Genomic DNA, 16,227 nt, shown 5'->3' on the forward strand with positions numbered 1-16,227 from the left:
TCAACAAGAAAATGCAGAGTCATTTTTTACAGATTTACAAACTCAGCCCAAGGGTACCACGGTGATCTTTACATGAGTACCAGATTACAATGGATGTTTTTATTGGCACAAAGAAATGTATTGCCCGATTTAGAGTTGCGTGGAGATAGTACTCTGTTGTAACGGCAACAGAGTAACCTCTCCATCAAACTGAAGGTCCGCCCACCTCATTAAATGCTGGATTTTGGAATGATATGGTTCAGTGGCATGTTGTCTGTTGTAAATGGTGTTCTGGAGGATGAGGACCACTTCGGCTTGGACTTACCAGAAGCATCTCCAGGGAGGTTGAGGAGCCACAGGAAGACATGAAGGTATATGCCTGTATATAGTATTCAGTTCTTACACACTCCAGCCTTTCCAACCCTTCTATAGTAACAATGGAGGAACCATGCAGCTGCTCTCTGAGCACACCTGATTATCTTCATTTATCCCTGGCTTCACAGAGGTTCAGCCGTCATAGCATCTCAGGGCTTTTCCTATTTTAACAAATATTAATAAAGCCAATAGTTCTGGTTCTGGTAAGACTGATATTCTTTTTTTATTGCAAGCATGTGGCGGCACAAAAATATAACGGAAACAAAGGAAATATGCCATCACCTAAAAGTGGTTGCTTGATGCTTGCAATAAAACTTTTAATGTTAAAAATAATTATGCTCTTTTAGTAGTGATCATTTTTTCCAGTTGTGCAATTCATGTTAATTTTATTTGAGACGGTGGTTAGAATAAATCACAATTTAATTAAACAGTCAAATAGCAAGCAGCTGCAATGCTACAATATCACAAACACTTTATAAAATACATTTTCTGAAGCAGTAACGTCAAAAGGAAAACCCTGCATTTGAACGTAATATAAACAATAAACAAAAAAAACATACTTTGATCCACCTAGCCACTGTCCAGAAAGGAACTATTTTAGGTGGATGTGAATGATGTGCCCAGGCTTTGCACAGTCACTCTAAGTTAAAGGAGCCAATGAGGTAAGTGGACTGACCCACTGCCCATGCTGTATGCTGCGGTGGCCGTCGCAAAATGTGACTGCCAATATAACAGACCAACGGATGAAGACCACTGACCAAAAGCCCCTCCTATATATGCAAAAGCAATAGTCTTGAAATAAAGGTAAATATGTTTCAAAAGTCAGACCTAAAAAACAAGCACACTGCACTGTTGGGATGTTTGGCCCTCTGTAAGATCACATCATGCATTTCCATACTTGTTTCCTCAAACAGTACTATACGTTCCTGACTGTACAGCCTAAACATCAATATATACATCCAGGGCAAGTTTAGCTTTGTTAACATGGTGGTAATCATATGTTAAAAGACAACATGGTATCTTGTAAATACCACCTGTTACTTTCTTCCGTCAGGCAACACTATATTTATTGGGTTCCTGTAGATACTTGATAAAGTCATGTTATTCAACAGAAAATTGTGTGGTAATTACATGTTTTTTTCACCCATTTGTATACCTCACTTTCTCTAAATAGGGGTGCTTTGTTGAAGTTTTTTTTTCTGATGGTGCCTGAATTTCTAACAACTCATTTGCAGGGAAAATATCATGTCTACGTGTATGAAACCTGGTTCGTTCAGCCCCAAGGAATTGTATCTGCCATGTGCAAGAAGGAAAAGAGGAAACAGAAAGCAGGAACTATAGGGTCATTATCCTTTGAGGGAGCAGGAAATACAACAAAAAACTAATTGTGCACAGGAAGTGCCTCTCTAAATATAGGGTCGGGCAGTGAAAGGTCTGGCCATTGTCTCGCCTGTTTGGTAAGTGTTAGGGTTTGAAACGAGTCCCCACCAGGTTTGGTGAGTGTGATATCAAATTCACAGTTTATGTAACCTTACCCAATACCTTCTTACACCAGGCTCCCCAAAACAATAAGAGGTATGTTCTAGTGACCTTATCTATAAGGTATGGCAGATTGCCTTTCCTATTTCTATAAAATGACGCAAAATAACCATACAGACGCCTCCGTGTATTTTATACAAATGGACTTCTTCAAAACATAGAACTGACATTAATCAGTAAGATGTACGGTCTATATGGTACAAGCCCAAATACATGACACCTGAATTTTTGTACTTTTTTTCCTCACTTGAGATTTCTTCAGTTTTTCCCTCAAATCCATCAGCAGTAGTTAATATCTTATCGAAAATGAATGATGCATCAGCTAGCTTTATGTGTCTTTGGTTCCAGTTATGCTTGCATCGAATGGATGTCCTTTAGTAAATGCTATGTGTAAAACATAATGAAAATGCTTGTCATAATATACTTGGTTACATTTAGATTAAGATTCCAAAACCTGTGCAACTATTTCCTCTACTATGCTCTGTTATGGTGACTTGTCTGATGGGGTTTCTCTGCCAGATCACCAGGGGGCTGTAGCACTTTGTTCCTTTGACATCCCAGGCTTTTTAAATTGTGTCGAAACAGGTTTTGTGTGGATCAGACTCCATGTTAAGCACAAGCTCCCACAGATCATTATTAATATCCCCATAACAAGGACCTTGAGCATCAGTCACTGTCTGATAATGCAGAGAAAGTTTGTAAAATCAGGAGGCAAAAATCTTATGATTGTTCAACGAGTCCAATATTGCTCTTGCTTTAAGCCCTTTCATTGACATTTGGGATTTCTTTTGAAAAAAAACTCAATAATAGGTGAATAGGTTTTGCTAAATGTTGTCGAACTGGTATCAGTAAAGCAAAGAAAGAAACATCTTTGTGGGCAAGTCCCTATTGTTCTCCCTGTCTCTGAAACAACCTCATGTCTGTCTGTGGCTGGAATCCAAGGCCCTATGTCCTGCAACAAACATCTATTCAGTAGCCTTTCTTACCCCAGGTGAGGACTGAATAGACTTTTAAAGTAACAATGATAGTATATTATAATACAATGACCGAGAGCGCCATAAAAAGCAATTTAAAATTGTAATGGGAACAGTGGGTGGCTGAGTGAGCCAGTGATCTGTGTCAATGAGCCCAGCTGTTATTAGAGGAGTTTGAAGAGGTTCTCCTTCTAAAAAATGTGGACATTTGATAGCACATTTTCCACATAAATTGGCTAAAAATCCACAGGTGTCAACTGGAGAACTAATGAAATATTAAAAATAAACGTGTGATAATATCAAAGAAGCTTTAAGTATACAGGTAATGAAAGGCCTCCATACAAGGAATAAAATAACAACCACAGCAGTAGGTGTCCTCTGGGTCCAAGGATCCAAAATTATGAATAAGTTCCCCAAACAAAAAAAAATGATCTCTCAAGTATTAACAATGCTTGTATTTCAGGATAGTCATTTTGCCTGAAACATCAGCTTGTCCCCCTCAGAAATAACAGGCATCTGATCATGAAATATATAAAAAACAAATCGGATGCATAAGCTCCATTCCATGGAAACAAAGCTTAATTAACCTTATCAAGGACAATAAGAAAGAATGTTGTCTGGAATAACAACTGAGGTTGAATGCTGCCAAGATCGAAGTAGGCTTTAAGGTTATCAAAAGATTTGGGTTTGTATAGGATGAGAGATGACGTTTTGAAGCCCTATGAATGGGAGAAGGTTCGTGGGGTGTACACAAATAGTGCACATAACAATGTTGGTAGAGCACTGGTGAGGGGTCCTGGATGACATCACTGCACACCCCTGCACCTTATCACAATACATACCCGCTGCCAGAGCAATACGTTGTGTTCTGGAGGTTACATCTCTGTAAGGATGAAGGCTATACGTGCCCAACATAAACAAATCTTAAGAGTGCCAACATTGCATTCTTAGTAGTAGTATAAAAATAGCTTATTTGCTTACTTGGGGAATGTATAGGGCTCAAGTGCAAACTGTGAAAAAATAAAGAGTGGGTAAGCAAGTCCTCTCTATCCGACTTTTCACCTACGTCTGTGGGTTTTGTCATAAATGGATAATTACAACACGGGCTTCTTTTACACAGGCATAGTTAGTTGGTTGAGGCTACCAACCAATGAAAAGGGAGTGAACAAATGGGATTAATCCAGCCTCACCTATATGCATAATTGGACATGGAATGTAAAAATAGGATGATAAAAAAGAAATGGCTCTAATATTGATTAGGTTGCATACAATATGTAATTACCAATAGCAGTGTTCTTTGTAAATATGTCAAGCTTCTAACAGCTATTATCCAATGTATCAGTCGTTTATGTATATATAAAGCAATTGCTTAATTATTAATTTAGTTGAAAAAAATTGTCCAAAGCAAAGCTACTAAAGTGAAGAATTATTTAAATTACATGTTCAATGAAGAGACAATAACGATTCTAAATAGTCACACAAGGGTTCATGGATGAGAGGGACTTGACAGCTATTTTAAACCTTAAAGAAAAAAACTTAGGGGGTCATTAGGATGGGCGGCGCTCACAGCACTGCCCGCCGCAATGCCAAGAAGGCATGTCGTACACTTACATGCACAACGTGGCAGGCACCGTGCGGTGCCTGCCATGTTGTGCATGGAACTGTAAGGGGGTACCATAGGTACCCCCCATATCCACCCCCCAGAATCCCTGGGGGTCCACTACGAGTCCCCAATTGCTTGAACTGCCTGCCTTTCCGTGGCGGCAACTAGGCATGTCCCCGCAGACATGCTAATATGGATGGCGGTGTCTCCCAGACACCGCCACCATGTTAGCAGCTTTTCCACCCGGTCGACTCTTTGACCGAGCGGAAAACCGACGGAAGGTCTTTCCATCCGCCGGTGACCCCCCCGCCATGGTAATCTGGCAGGGGAATTTGAAAGCGGGCGGTGGTTTATGGCGGGCTGATCGCCACCGCCATACAAGCGGTGGCGATCCGCCCGCCATACTAATGACCTCCTTAGTGTACGAGGTAACAGTCAGTTTAATATTGCCATTAGAACAAGAGTACTAAATATAAGAGGAGTGGACTACAAGTAATACTAAAAATATGCTAACACTAAGAAGTGGAAAATGCTTACAGCTGCCTCTCAATGAAAGTGGTTGCAAAAACAAACGTGAAAGAGTTAAAAAAAAGGTCAGCACAGCCACAGAGGACTAGCAGCACTGAGAGAACTAATGTAAATATGTAACTCACAGAGTGTCAGTGAGACAGGAGCAGGCAAAGACATGTGGATTTAAAGGGCTTAAATACCCATATTTTCTGTCAAATATAATATTTCTAAATGTAATTGTGAAATCTGTTCAAACACATGTTTTGTGACAATAGCTTGCAAATATTGTTTGAACTCAGAATATTCTTAATCATTGGATGTTGACCCACTAATATACCCCCGATGTGATATTGAATTGCTAAAGACCGTAATCTTCCCACATTTTGGTGATCTACCACAAGGTAAAGCATGGTCGAGTTAGTTACTACTTGACAGGTATCTGAGCGTAACATCTTAGCCAATGACAGTAGTTGTACTTTGAAAGAAGTTAGAATTTTAATGAAGTGTTGGCAAGCCTCTCGATTGGATAGAGTTACCAAATGATGCTCGTGGAAGCAGCTAGAAAACATCCACCTCAGTGGTACAGGCAATGCAGATATACAAAGAATTTTCATGAAACCCGATAAAAATGTATTTACCTCCTGGAAGAGCACGATACAGGGATTGCATTTTCTTCAAGTTCGACCTACCTGAAATAATCCACCTCGGATTCCAGCTGCTGGACGTGGGCCTGCAGAATGGGCACTTTGTTGGACTTGGCTTCCAGGTCCTTGACTTTGCCAAGGCTGTTTAGGACAGCCAGCCGGGCTTCCTCCACCTTCTTCCTCATGTCCGCCTGCTCTCTCTTAAGGCCCCGGTTGCAATCTTCCAAGGCCACCAGCGCGTCCTGAGATTTCCTAAGCTCCTTTTCCAGTTCTTGGTTAAACCGAATTGCCTCCGCAATCTGTCCGTCTCGGGAGCTGCGGATTAGTTCGACCTCCTTTAAGACACTCTGAAGGCCCTTGGTGGTCGGCGAGTGGCTGCAGCTGAACAGTCGTCGCCTTGCGATGGAGCAACCTCCCTCATTCTGATGGCTGGCGTGACTCTTCCAAAGTCCTACCTGCAATACAGATGTGCAGAAGCAGGTGAAAAAAAGGTAAACTGTCCTACTAGTTTATATAATAATTGAATATATTTAGCAAGTATTTCAAAAGGTTAACATGTAACTACCCCACTCCTGTTACAACTCTTTACACTCCAAAGTACTGCTAATGTATAGCATCCAACTTAATCATGAATAGCAACATTTGTAAATAATGTATTTTAAGAAATAGGAAAGAATTTCTACAGACATCAAATCCAACATAGTGTTAATATTTAGGTAAAGCCATACTGTGCTTAGATTTTAATTTAAAGATGAAGCAGATACTTCACACACAACCTTTGCAAAATGTGTAAAGTGCACTGATTGAGTAAATCAGTTTGCCCTAGTGGGTAGTGGCAAAGGTGGAAACTTGGTCTTGACAGAAATCATGCAATTTTGGGCGCATGCCTAAGCTTCCAGGGTCCTAAATTGTAAATGATGTGAATTTAATGCAATTTTAAGTATTTGAAATGTAAATCAAAATGATTAAATCCATGATTGAGCTTGTATTGTTACAGAACTCCTTCATTAATTTTCAGAACTTTACTGCTCTCCAGCTAGGCTTTTGATATCTAAATGCAAGCGTATCCTGCACCATAAAGCCAACTCACTCATCACACAATCAGCAAGTGGGTGCACTCTGTGCTTAATGTGAGAGCGGGGTTGCCGGTGGAGCCACCGACACTCATTTTTGGGGACTGGTGTGTATTTTTGATCATCATACAGAGAGCAAGATATACAAAATTACACACACAGGAAAGTCAGAGAAAGAGAAAGATGGAAAAACCTGCACAATGGGAGAAAGTAGCAGCTGATAAGGGTGAGATGAAGGGACAAGGAGTGTCTGGCAATGGATTAAAGAGGCATGAGGTGGATTCAAGATACGCAGCATTGGTAGTCAGCATACTGATTTTTAATAGCGCTGGCCATGGGCCTCTGTGCAGAGCTTTGGGCACTTGCTCACTTTGCCACTGGATTCAAGCAAGCCGGGCTGAAGACGGCTGGAATGCCAGAAACCGGTCCTCGGAAGCTTGTTTCCGGTCCAGGGAAGACATGGCTTGGCAGTTCGGGCTGGACTGTTCCCATGAGGCACAGGGTCAGACTGATTTGCATACAGCCATGTCTGAACTGGGGTGGCAGAGTGGCCTAAAGAAAGGTGATGGATTAAACCCAGATCTTTTGACTGGGTGTGAGTGTTTGATTGATTCAGATGCTCCATCCATCACCACCCCCTTTTGTACCGAGCTTTGGGCACCAGTACTCATTCAATTACAAATTAAGTACGGGGGCCACTCCATTTTGGAAGAATGCCAGTACAGAGCATGTCTCACTGATGGCTAACTATATGTACATAATGTTTACAGGAAACTTGTACATGCAAAACACTAACGACAAACAAGCATTTGTAAACCCTCCAGTGAAGGCATCTCACACTCTGTCTGTGTAGGCAGATCTGTGTCTAGAATTAGCTATTTCTAATTTTTAAAAAAAATCCAAAGGCAGAATTGAAAACAAAAACACTGGCCACTGAAGACCCAATATATTCTTCCCAATACACACTGCCCCTCACAGCAAAGAGGACATTGCCTTTCACAAGTCCCAGCATGTAGGTGGTGAGTCTCTAATGATTATGTAGTACATGGTGCTTTCTCAGATCCAGCATTAACCTAAGAAGGCGAGCATCTATCCCCAGTACCTGTCACCCATCTACGGGAAATCGTGTCGGTGAATATTAACAAGACACTTTCACTTGTGAACAAACACATCTACTCTACACTCGTAGGGACAAAACTAGCAACTGTTAATGCTTGTGACCTAACAATATAATCCTAAACTGTTCCCCAGACTAACTGTAATGCAGAGAAAGTGTCTTCGAATCGAGATTCTGAAGAAAGAATTGAAGCAGATAATAGAGAAGTTGTAATTGAATAGTATTTTTGTTGCAGTTACTCTCGCCTGTTGATGGTTGGGTTTGTGGAAATTCGAAGGCATTCCCAGAAGCATGATTTTCAAAGCTTGCGGATATTCATAGTAGTAGCCATCCACACATAGTACAATGTTGGATGGAAGGAAATCCACACCAGTGGAAATACTTTAAGAGTACTTACTACTCTCATGGGGACTAACATAATATTGCTCACACCCTGTCCTTAGGCGTGTGGGAGAAATAATTGCACTATAGGGCCTCCTCAAAAAGATTTTTGTTAGGGAATTGGAATATTTTAAGAACTTGAAATCTTCAGTATTTTTGTACTATATTAGAAAAATACCCATGGTTATTTATTTGTTAAAGTAATGCCTATAGCAAGTTATCCTGATATTGGAAGTGACAAATTAGTTGCACAACCACAGGGGATCAAGGTCAGGAGATAAGTTCCTATATGAAGCTCAGAGAAGATCGTTTTTGTCTGTTCGTGTGTATTAATTTATCTTGTATACTATATAATCACACCGACTTCCCTTACTTCATTCAATACTCTGTACCATGCCCCCTCTAATGCAACATATCTTACTTGTCCATATACGTAGAACAATGTGGAGTATGTACCTTGGAGATTAATTACAAAAAGTGGATTGTTAGTGAAATAAGAGCTGTGGTTGAGCTACAACAAAACCCAACCATCTAGCAGATAGAATCAAAACAGGTTTCTGTGAGCAATACAAAGATTTATCTACACTTGTGTTGAGTTCGAAATACATCGGAAGGACATGATTGGTTGGATTCCATGAAGCTTGATAATTGTTAATGAGGTCCTACTGAAACTTGCTTCTTGTGGCAAAAAAGCTCTGAAAGGGACAAACTAGTGGGTTATGCCTTCTGATGCCTTCGTCATGCATATACAGCGGAACATACATGCTTCCTTTTAAGCTAATTTGTCACACTTGAAATAAGCTCAGTAAGCTCTGTCTCGGCTGAAACTTGTGACACAGAGCTTACACAAAGACGTATGCACACAGCACGACAACCCGCTTCTCCATTTTGACAGAGTTCATAATCTAGATACGACTTATCACACCATTCATAATGAGAATCCTGACTGTCATTTTTGGTCAAATGACCAGGAAATAATATTTCAAAAATAGGTTAGAGTAATTGTGTTCTATTAATGCTCGACTTGCAATGCGAAGGTGAACACAAATTTTTCTATTTACAATACCCAGAAGAAAAAGTGGTGGTCTTCTGAGAAAGTAAACAAGTTGTTCGGTCATTCAATGAATGAGTTAGTGGGTGACTGAGTAAGGGTATGAATCAATTATCGAATGTGAGGAGGCCTCTATCCATGAATGTGATTAATGAAGTCTTTGTACATAAATATGAGGGTAGTTATTACATTTTGGGAACCAAAGTGTCTGGTGGAGCTGCATGAACGTAAAACCGGTGAACTTGTGCATCTTATTATCTAATTATATATTTATATTGGTTGCTAAAAATAGATCAAAGCCATGAAGGAAATTGACAAAGGTGAACTTCCAGGCACAATACAAACTAGACTTCTGCCGATTGGGCCTCTGTGGGGATGTTTTAATCTTTCTTCACCTATGTGAAGGTGTTTCATTAGCTCATTTCAATGTTTTTTTATATTCAGTTACCTTCTTCACGAGGAGTGTTTTAGAGGGAGTGTTACCTGTTAAAAGGCATCAAGCATGAGAAAAAAAATCTTGACTGACTGTAGACATCAGCAGTACCCTATGAATGAGCCATCAAACCTATCATGGCTGACACTGGGTCAGATAGAAAAGATTACAGTTTAGAATTCGAAATTTTCAATGCAACTGATAATAGAAGCAGCATCTCTCTGTATGGTGTAACTGAATTAGAGAGTTTGTTTTTGGGAAAAGAATAAACAGCTTCACACATTACAATTTGTGTTACAACCCTGAATTCTGCAGGCAATTTTGATTCAAATGGTGTGGGTAATAATAATAATAATCCATAATCGTAAAGCGCAAACATATCACTCCCTTATGGGTTTCAAGGCGCTGGGGGCCGTCGGGGAGATTAAGTGAGCTATTGCCCAGCGTCACAAGATGTTGAGCTGCCACCACCAACAGGGATCAAACCATGATACTTGGGCTCTGGAGTCAGCCGCTCTGGCTGCTGCCCCACACCTCTCCTGATATAGTTTAGGGAATAACGTTATACCTTAATAGAGTAGCCATAATATTGAGGGCAAACTTTAGACGGCTAAGTATGTATACGTTTTCTATACATAACATATCTATGTATATATCGTCAAGGTACATAGGTGTGAAGTTAACAATAACAAACCTATGCTTCCCAATATGCACTTACCTTTTGATATTTTTGTCCTCGAGATTTTGGCTATGGTGTTTAGGCATCAAAATATTCCCAACTCGATATTCCAGAATGCACAGATTTCCACGATTCTATGGCAGACTCCAGCATTGACTTCCTTGCTGTGCTCTGCTGTTTGAGCGAATTATTCTAATTCCTGAATTATACTTGACCACAGGCCGAGGTTTGTTTTTACCAACATGACCAACATGAACAGCAATTTTAGGTCACGTGCGGCAAAAAATATGAAATATAAAGCAAGCAGTGACAGAATTAACAAGGTAAAAAGGAATAACAAGGTTCTTATTCATGTAGCAGCTTCTTAGTTTTCTGGGATTAACAAATGGCTGATATTTTTAACAAAGGTGTAGGCTTAGTCAGTATGATTTGAAGAGGGGGGAGTTTAAACCACATTATACGAGAAGCAGAAAATGGGGGGCTTAAGGGATAGTGCGGATTGTCAAGGGTACTTAAATTCAATATTTCTCAAACTAATCAACATTTTTATGGCCTTCAAAACATAGACAAGAGTGTGTGTATGTGTTTGACAGCAAGGTGCACAGTGTAAAATCCCCAGGTGAAATCCACCAGACACTTCACATTACCCAACTGAAAGCATGTGTACCCAACCATTTACTACAGAATACATTTTTAAGGGGGTGCTAACCTTCGCCCCCCCCCCCCCCGTGTCCCCCACTCCACCCCACCCCGCACCCCCGATTTGTTTGTTTGTTTACTCCAAGTGCAAACTGCCTCCGATCCGGAAGGTTTGGGTGCCAAAGCCTCAATTAAAGGGGATACTCCAAATAATTTGCCCTGGGGCAACCGAGTCCCAGTCTCACTCCCAGGTAACCACAATCGGATTCAGCTCTTCTGTCTGCCGCAGGTCTGTCTGCTCCGCCTGAAGCAGAGGCTTCAGACAGGTTCTGACAGTTTTTTGCCGGGTCGGCATTTTTTCGGGCTGGTGTTGTGGTCGGCTGCGGGAATCCAGACGGCATCCGTCTGTCCTGTCTGATGGGCCGGGCAGCGCTTCATGACACGCCCATTAAGACATTCGAGTGAGTTTTAGAAACACAACAGAGTCGATTGGCTTCTTGACGGGAGAGTAACACATCTCAAGTGTTGTAAAAGAGATTGATAGAACTCGGCCTGTGATTGTCCTTTCACCTTAGCAAACATTCCCATCTCAAAGAGAGAAAACGGTTAACACCCTCAAAGGGTTAAAATCGGTTTATTGTTGGCTGATGGGCCTAAATAGCTGGACTTTGAAACACAAGAGGCAATAAAGTACCCCTGACAAACGTCTCTGTGCCACTGTGCAGTATATGGGTGAGAGGTCTCACAGGCGAAAGAGGGGGGACATTAAATGAAGCTAGAGGGGGGGGGCATTAAATTAAGCTAACTTCACTGGGCAGTTACCTTTCCAGCGACTAGAAGGACATGCATGACATTATTTATTTGTTCTAGCAATATGATATATAATAAAGGGTAAAAGAACAGTAAACTCGGATTTGCAGTAGAGCAGATACAAACACCATAGTCATCAACAAGGCTCCTTATTTGGGGCTTCTCCTTGGACTCAGGGTATAATAAGCCCCGCCATTTCATTAAGGCCACCAGAATGAACTAGCCGAAGCTGAAGAACTGGCACACCTAGGCTGATGCCACCTAGGTTTCTAGTCCACTCTTTACCCAATCTTCTCACCACCACTGCACGACTTCTGCAAGCAATACCGCCTCTGTGGGTGCTGGAATGCTCCCACACTGGTCCAGGTTTCTAAGCTCCTGAATCTTTATTTATTATTTCATTTTATAAAGATCTGGCTTCTGACAGCCACTTTTTTTATGACTGATGGTTCCATTAGGCAAGTCTTGAGATGGATAAACCCTTCCCTTGTCGATGGTGTGTGCAGTAATTCTGGGATCCAGTCTGTCCAACTCACACCGTGGCAGCGTGTGTCATATGTTATTGGCACTCTTCACACAGTGAACACAAAGTAAGCTGAAAACCTCCCACATAACAGTAGGGTTCGAAATTGTGTGCAGAGGATCTGTACAGCTATAGGCCACTAAACACTTTGCAACCTCTCCAACACATGAGAGGCAGCGTCAAAAACCTTTGTTTTGGGTGGCGGGAGGGTAGGAGTGCGTGATGGACTTAAAGCCCGGCTCCTTCACCATACCACGCTGAATGGCTCAACGGCTGCTCAGACAGTGACATGCTGAAAGCTCTGACCTGTCACCAGGAACTGCTCCCCAAAGGCCACTCATCCTCACTGCTTACCTCACGTTGTGAATTTTTTGTTAAGGATAGCAATTTAGGGGATCTTATGGTGCTTGCTCACCTCCAAGCTTCTGTGAATGACAACCTGCACTAACAGGGTCCCTGTTCCTTCCAGAGAGCAAAGGGTAACCTTTGTGGTGACGAAAAGTGATTCAAAAGTCTCACTGAAGAAGCTTGCCTTATGTTTTTCCTTGACAATGCCATGTCATCATGCCATATCCTGCTTCGAGGTCATCTTCTGGCAGTACTGACTGAGAAGGCCTATCTATTAATTGTGGTCAATATGTAAACCTGACTTACTTAGAAACATACGAAATCAAGATCATGGAATCAAAGAACTGGAAAAATAATACGTCAAAGCTATTCTTAATAACAAGATATTACTGCTTTGATCTGGAGAAGAGCGGGGTTTCTAGGTTACTTTTAATGCCATTTTGAAGAATGGAATACATTGAGAGAAATAAGAATATTATTTCAATGATATTTCACTCACCAGAAACTCTCTTATTATTGGTTGAGATCAGATATATTTGATAGAACAATTGAGCATAGGACCCTCAGGGTGCATGATGATTTACAAGTTCTTCATTTAATTTTAAAATATGAGAAATAGGCATGTTTCTAATGTCTTCTGGTACTGAATTTTGAACCACTGAAAGTGGCTACTGAATGGGGGCCATTCATATAACTCATGCATATGCAAATGAGTCTCTGTTCCTTATTGAGACACACTGTTTATAAAAGTATCACTTTAGGATTAACTGAGTACTGAACTGAAGTAGGTGCTCTTGACTCATTGGCTAGTACCCATGCCTTAAATATCTGTAAAAAAGAATACTTAGTTCTCAAAGACCAAACATACAGTGTACAAGTGGCTGAAGACATTGTGTCTACTTCATTGTCCAAGTCATCTCTGACCTTTGATTGGAGCTGACCATTGTATGTGGTAAGTACATTGTGCGGCTTGGCAAGAGTGAGTGAACTGAATGAGGGAAAGAGTGAAATATGTGTATGCTACACACAAAATGTGTTTCTAGGGATTAAAAAGGGAAGAGAATGCGGTATACAAGAGAGGAGAGGGAAGAGAGGAAGATGGATAGAGAAAAAGAGTGTAAGAGAGAATGGGTGGGTAAACATTCGCTTTCTCCTGCCTTACAATAGTCACCTCAAAAAAACATTCAATAGTGTATGGATGAATGAAAAAGGGACTCCCAGTCAAGTTCTGCTCACTGAGTCATCAATATGAGTCCAGAACATACAGCTAGATGCATCAAACAAAAATCCGCTTGCAAAGGGGCAGATTCTCAGAATCTGCCCCTTTGCGACCGGTATTTTTGCATTTGGGATGCATCATCCCAAATGCAAAAATCGCAAATTGAGAAATCGCTAAATTGCGATTATTTGCATTTAAGGAATCTCAAATGGAGATTCCTTAAATGCAATGCATGACAGTTTTAAAAATAGCGAATTCGCTAATAGGGCACGCAAATTACCATGAAGTACAACTTCATGGTAATTTGCAAAAACTTTGAAAAATGCACTAAAGTGCATTTTTCAAAGTTTCATGTTGCGCACACATGTGCCCTAAGGGCATGTGTATGCGCAACATATGTGCACAGATCAATTTCAGGGGTGCAACAGGGTGTCCTTTGGACACCCCTGCACCCTTGAAATCGCAATCTCAATTTGCGATTCGCTAATTGCGATTCACAAACTGAGATTGTCTTCCCATTCATTCCTATGGGCCTCTAGGCCCATAAGAATGAATGGGGAGGTATTCCTTAATTGCGACTCGCAATTTGCGAGTCGCAATTAGGGAATTCTAAGAAATCGCTATTTTTTTAGTGATTTCTTGATGCATTCCATTTTGCTATTCCTTAATAGCGAATCGGTATTTTTCGCTATTAAGGATGGGCGGATTTTGCGGATCCACGATTCGCGGATTTAGCGGATCCACGGATCGTGGATCCGCAAAATCCGCGGATTTAGCGGATTTGCGGATTTGGGGGCGGGGCTTCATCGAGTGTGTGGGCGGGGCCAAACGGACGGGGCTTCCACGCGAGCGCACATGCCTCTTGTGTGTCTAAAAGGTCAGAGACCGATCAGAGCAGCATCACAGCGGATTTTCGATGATATATTTGGGAAGAAGGCACATCTGCCCAGCCTCCCAACGCTCACGATTTTTTTTGGGCTGATTAATGAGTCACTGCATTTGCGCTTCAACTAGTTCCAGCGACCAAGTGTGTGTTACTATGCAATCGCGCCGAAGTGCGCAGGGGTCCCTTGAGTGAAATGTCCATCATAGTGGGTAAATGGCGGGAAGACGGTGCACACCTCGAGTGTGTGGGCGGGGCCAAACGGACGGGGCGTCCATGCCAGCATGCCTCTTGTGTGTATAAAAGGGCAGAGACCGATCAGAGCAGCAGATTAATTTTTGGGCTGATGAATGAGTCACTGAATTTAAGCTTCAACTAGGGCACATGCTTTATTGATATCTGCAAGTGTTTCCTGTTGAGGTTTATTTTTTTGTGCCAGGACCGTCGTGCCCGAATGAACCCTGCCCTTCATATTTATTCAAGAAGACACCACCGTTGAAATAATTTACGATGGCGCCGGCAAGCTGCCAGCGCCATCCTGCAATAGTTACTTAATTAGCTTCAACAGGAAGCTCCAACTGTTAAAATAAAGCAGGCGCTCGAGCCCCTGCTGTATCTTATCTATTAGAGCTTCCTGTTGAAGCTAATTAAGTAACTATTGCAGGATGGCGCTGGCAGCTTGCCGGCGCCATCGTTAATTAGGCTCGCTTGAACTTTTGACCGCAAAATCCGCTCCGATCGCGGATTGCGGATTTTCGGTAAATCCGCGAGAGTTCGCGGATCGCGGATTCACCGAAAATCCGCAAAATCCGCGATCGGAGCGGATTTTGCGCTCATGCTTAATCGCAAATTGGGTTGTTTATGCATCTGGGGGATAGTCAGTAAGCCAAAGAAAATAAGGTAAACATATTGCTCTCGCTGACATAGGGTGTGTGCAACCTACATGTTCCCTTTTTGTCATGCATGTTGTTTCTCTAGTGCTGTTTTGTGACTCATAAAGAACACTAAAGCAATGCATGGTGTGCAGCACATCACAAAAAAACAAGGACAGGCAGAGATGGGTCCTCTCCCTGGTTATGCTCAGCGCCACTAGTCTTGATTTTGTCTGAAACCTACAGGGCTGTGGCTAATCTAATGCGTGTCACAGTACACAGTAAATACCAGGGTATAAGGAGGTCACTATATGACGGCACTTTCAATCCATTTGGGGAGCGACAAGTGATGAGATTAGAAATAACCCTCAGAGAAAGAAGCAACCTCACTGAAAGTAACATTTCAGGGCCTGATTCACAAAGGTAGACTTCCAGGTTTGTGTAAGTTTACACTTTTTCCACATTCACAAAACTGCATTTTAATATTAAATTTATGAGTGCAGAGACTCTGAATTCGGGACGGAGAACTCCGCACAGAAACTGATAGGTCAGTCCTATCTTTCTATGCGCAGAGT

General features: G+C 41.6%; 1 protein-coding gene across 1 annotated transcript in view; it reads right to left on the bottom strand.

Moving 5' to 3' along the window:
- Window positions 1-16,227, bottom strand: part of EFCC1 (EF-hand and coiled-coil domain containing 1) — a 240,689-nt gene that overhangs the window by 214,620 nt on the left and 9,842 nt on the right. The window contains exon 2 of the mRNA XM_078661434.1: window positions 5,670-6,079. Coding sequence (XP_078517560.1) covers window positions 5,670-6,079 — 410 coding nt within the window. The remainder of the gene's footprint in view (window positions 1-5,669; window positions 6,080-16,227) is intronic.

Source organism: Lissotriton helveticus, chromosome 9 (genome assembly GCF_964261635.1).
Source record: "Lissotriton helveticus chromosome 9, aLisHel1.1, whole genome shotgun sequence".
NCBI lineage: Eukaryota > Metazoa > Chordata > Amphibia > Caudata > Salamandridae > Lissotriton > Lissotriton helveticus.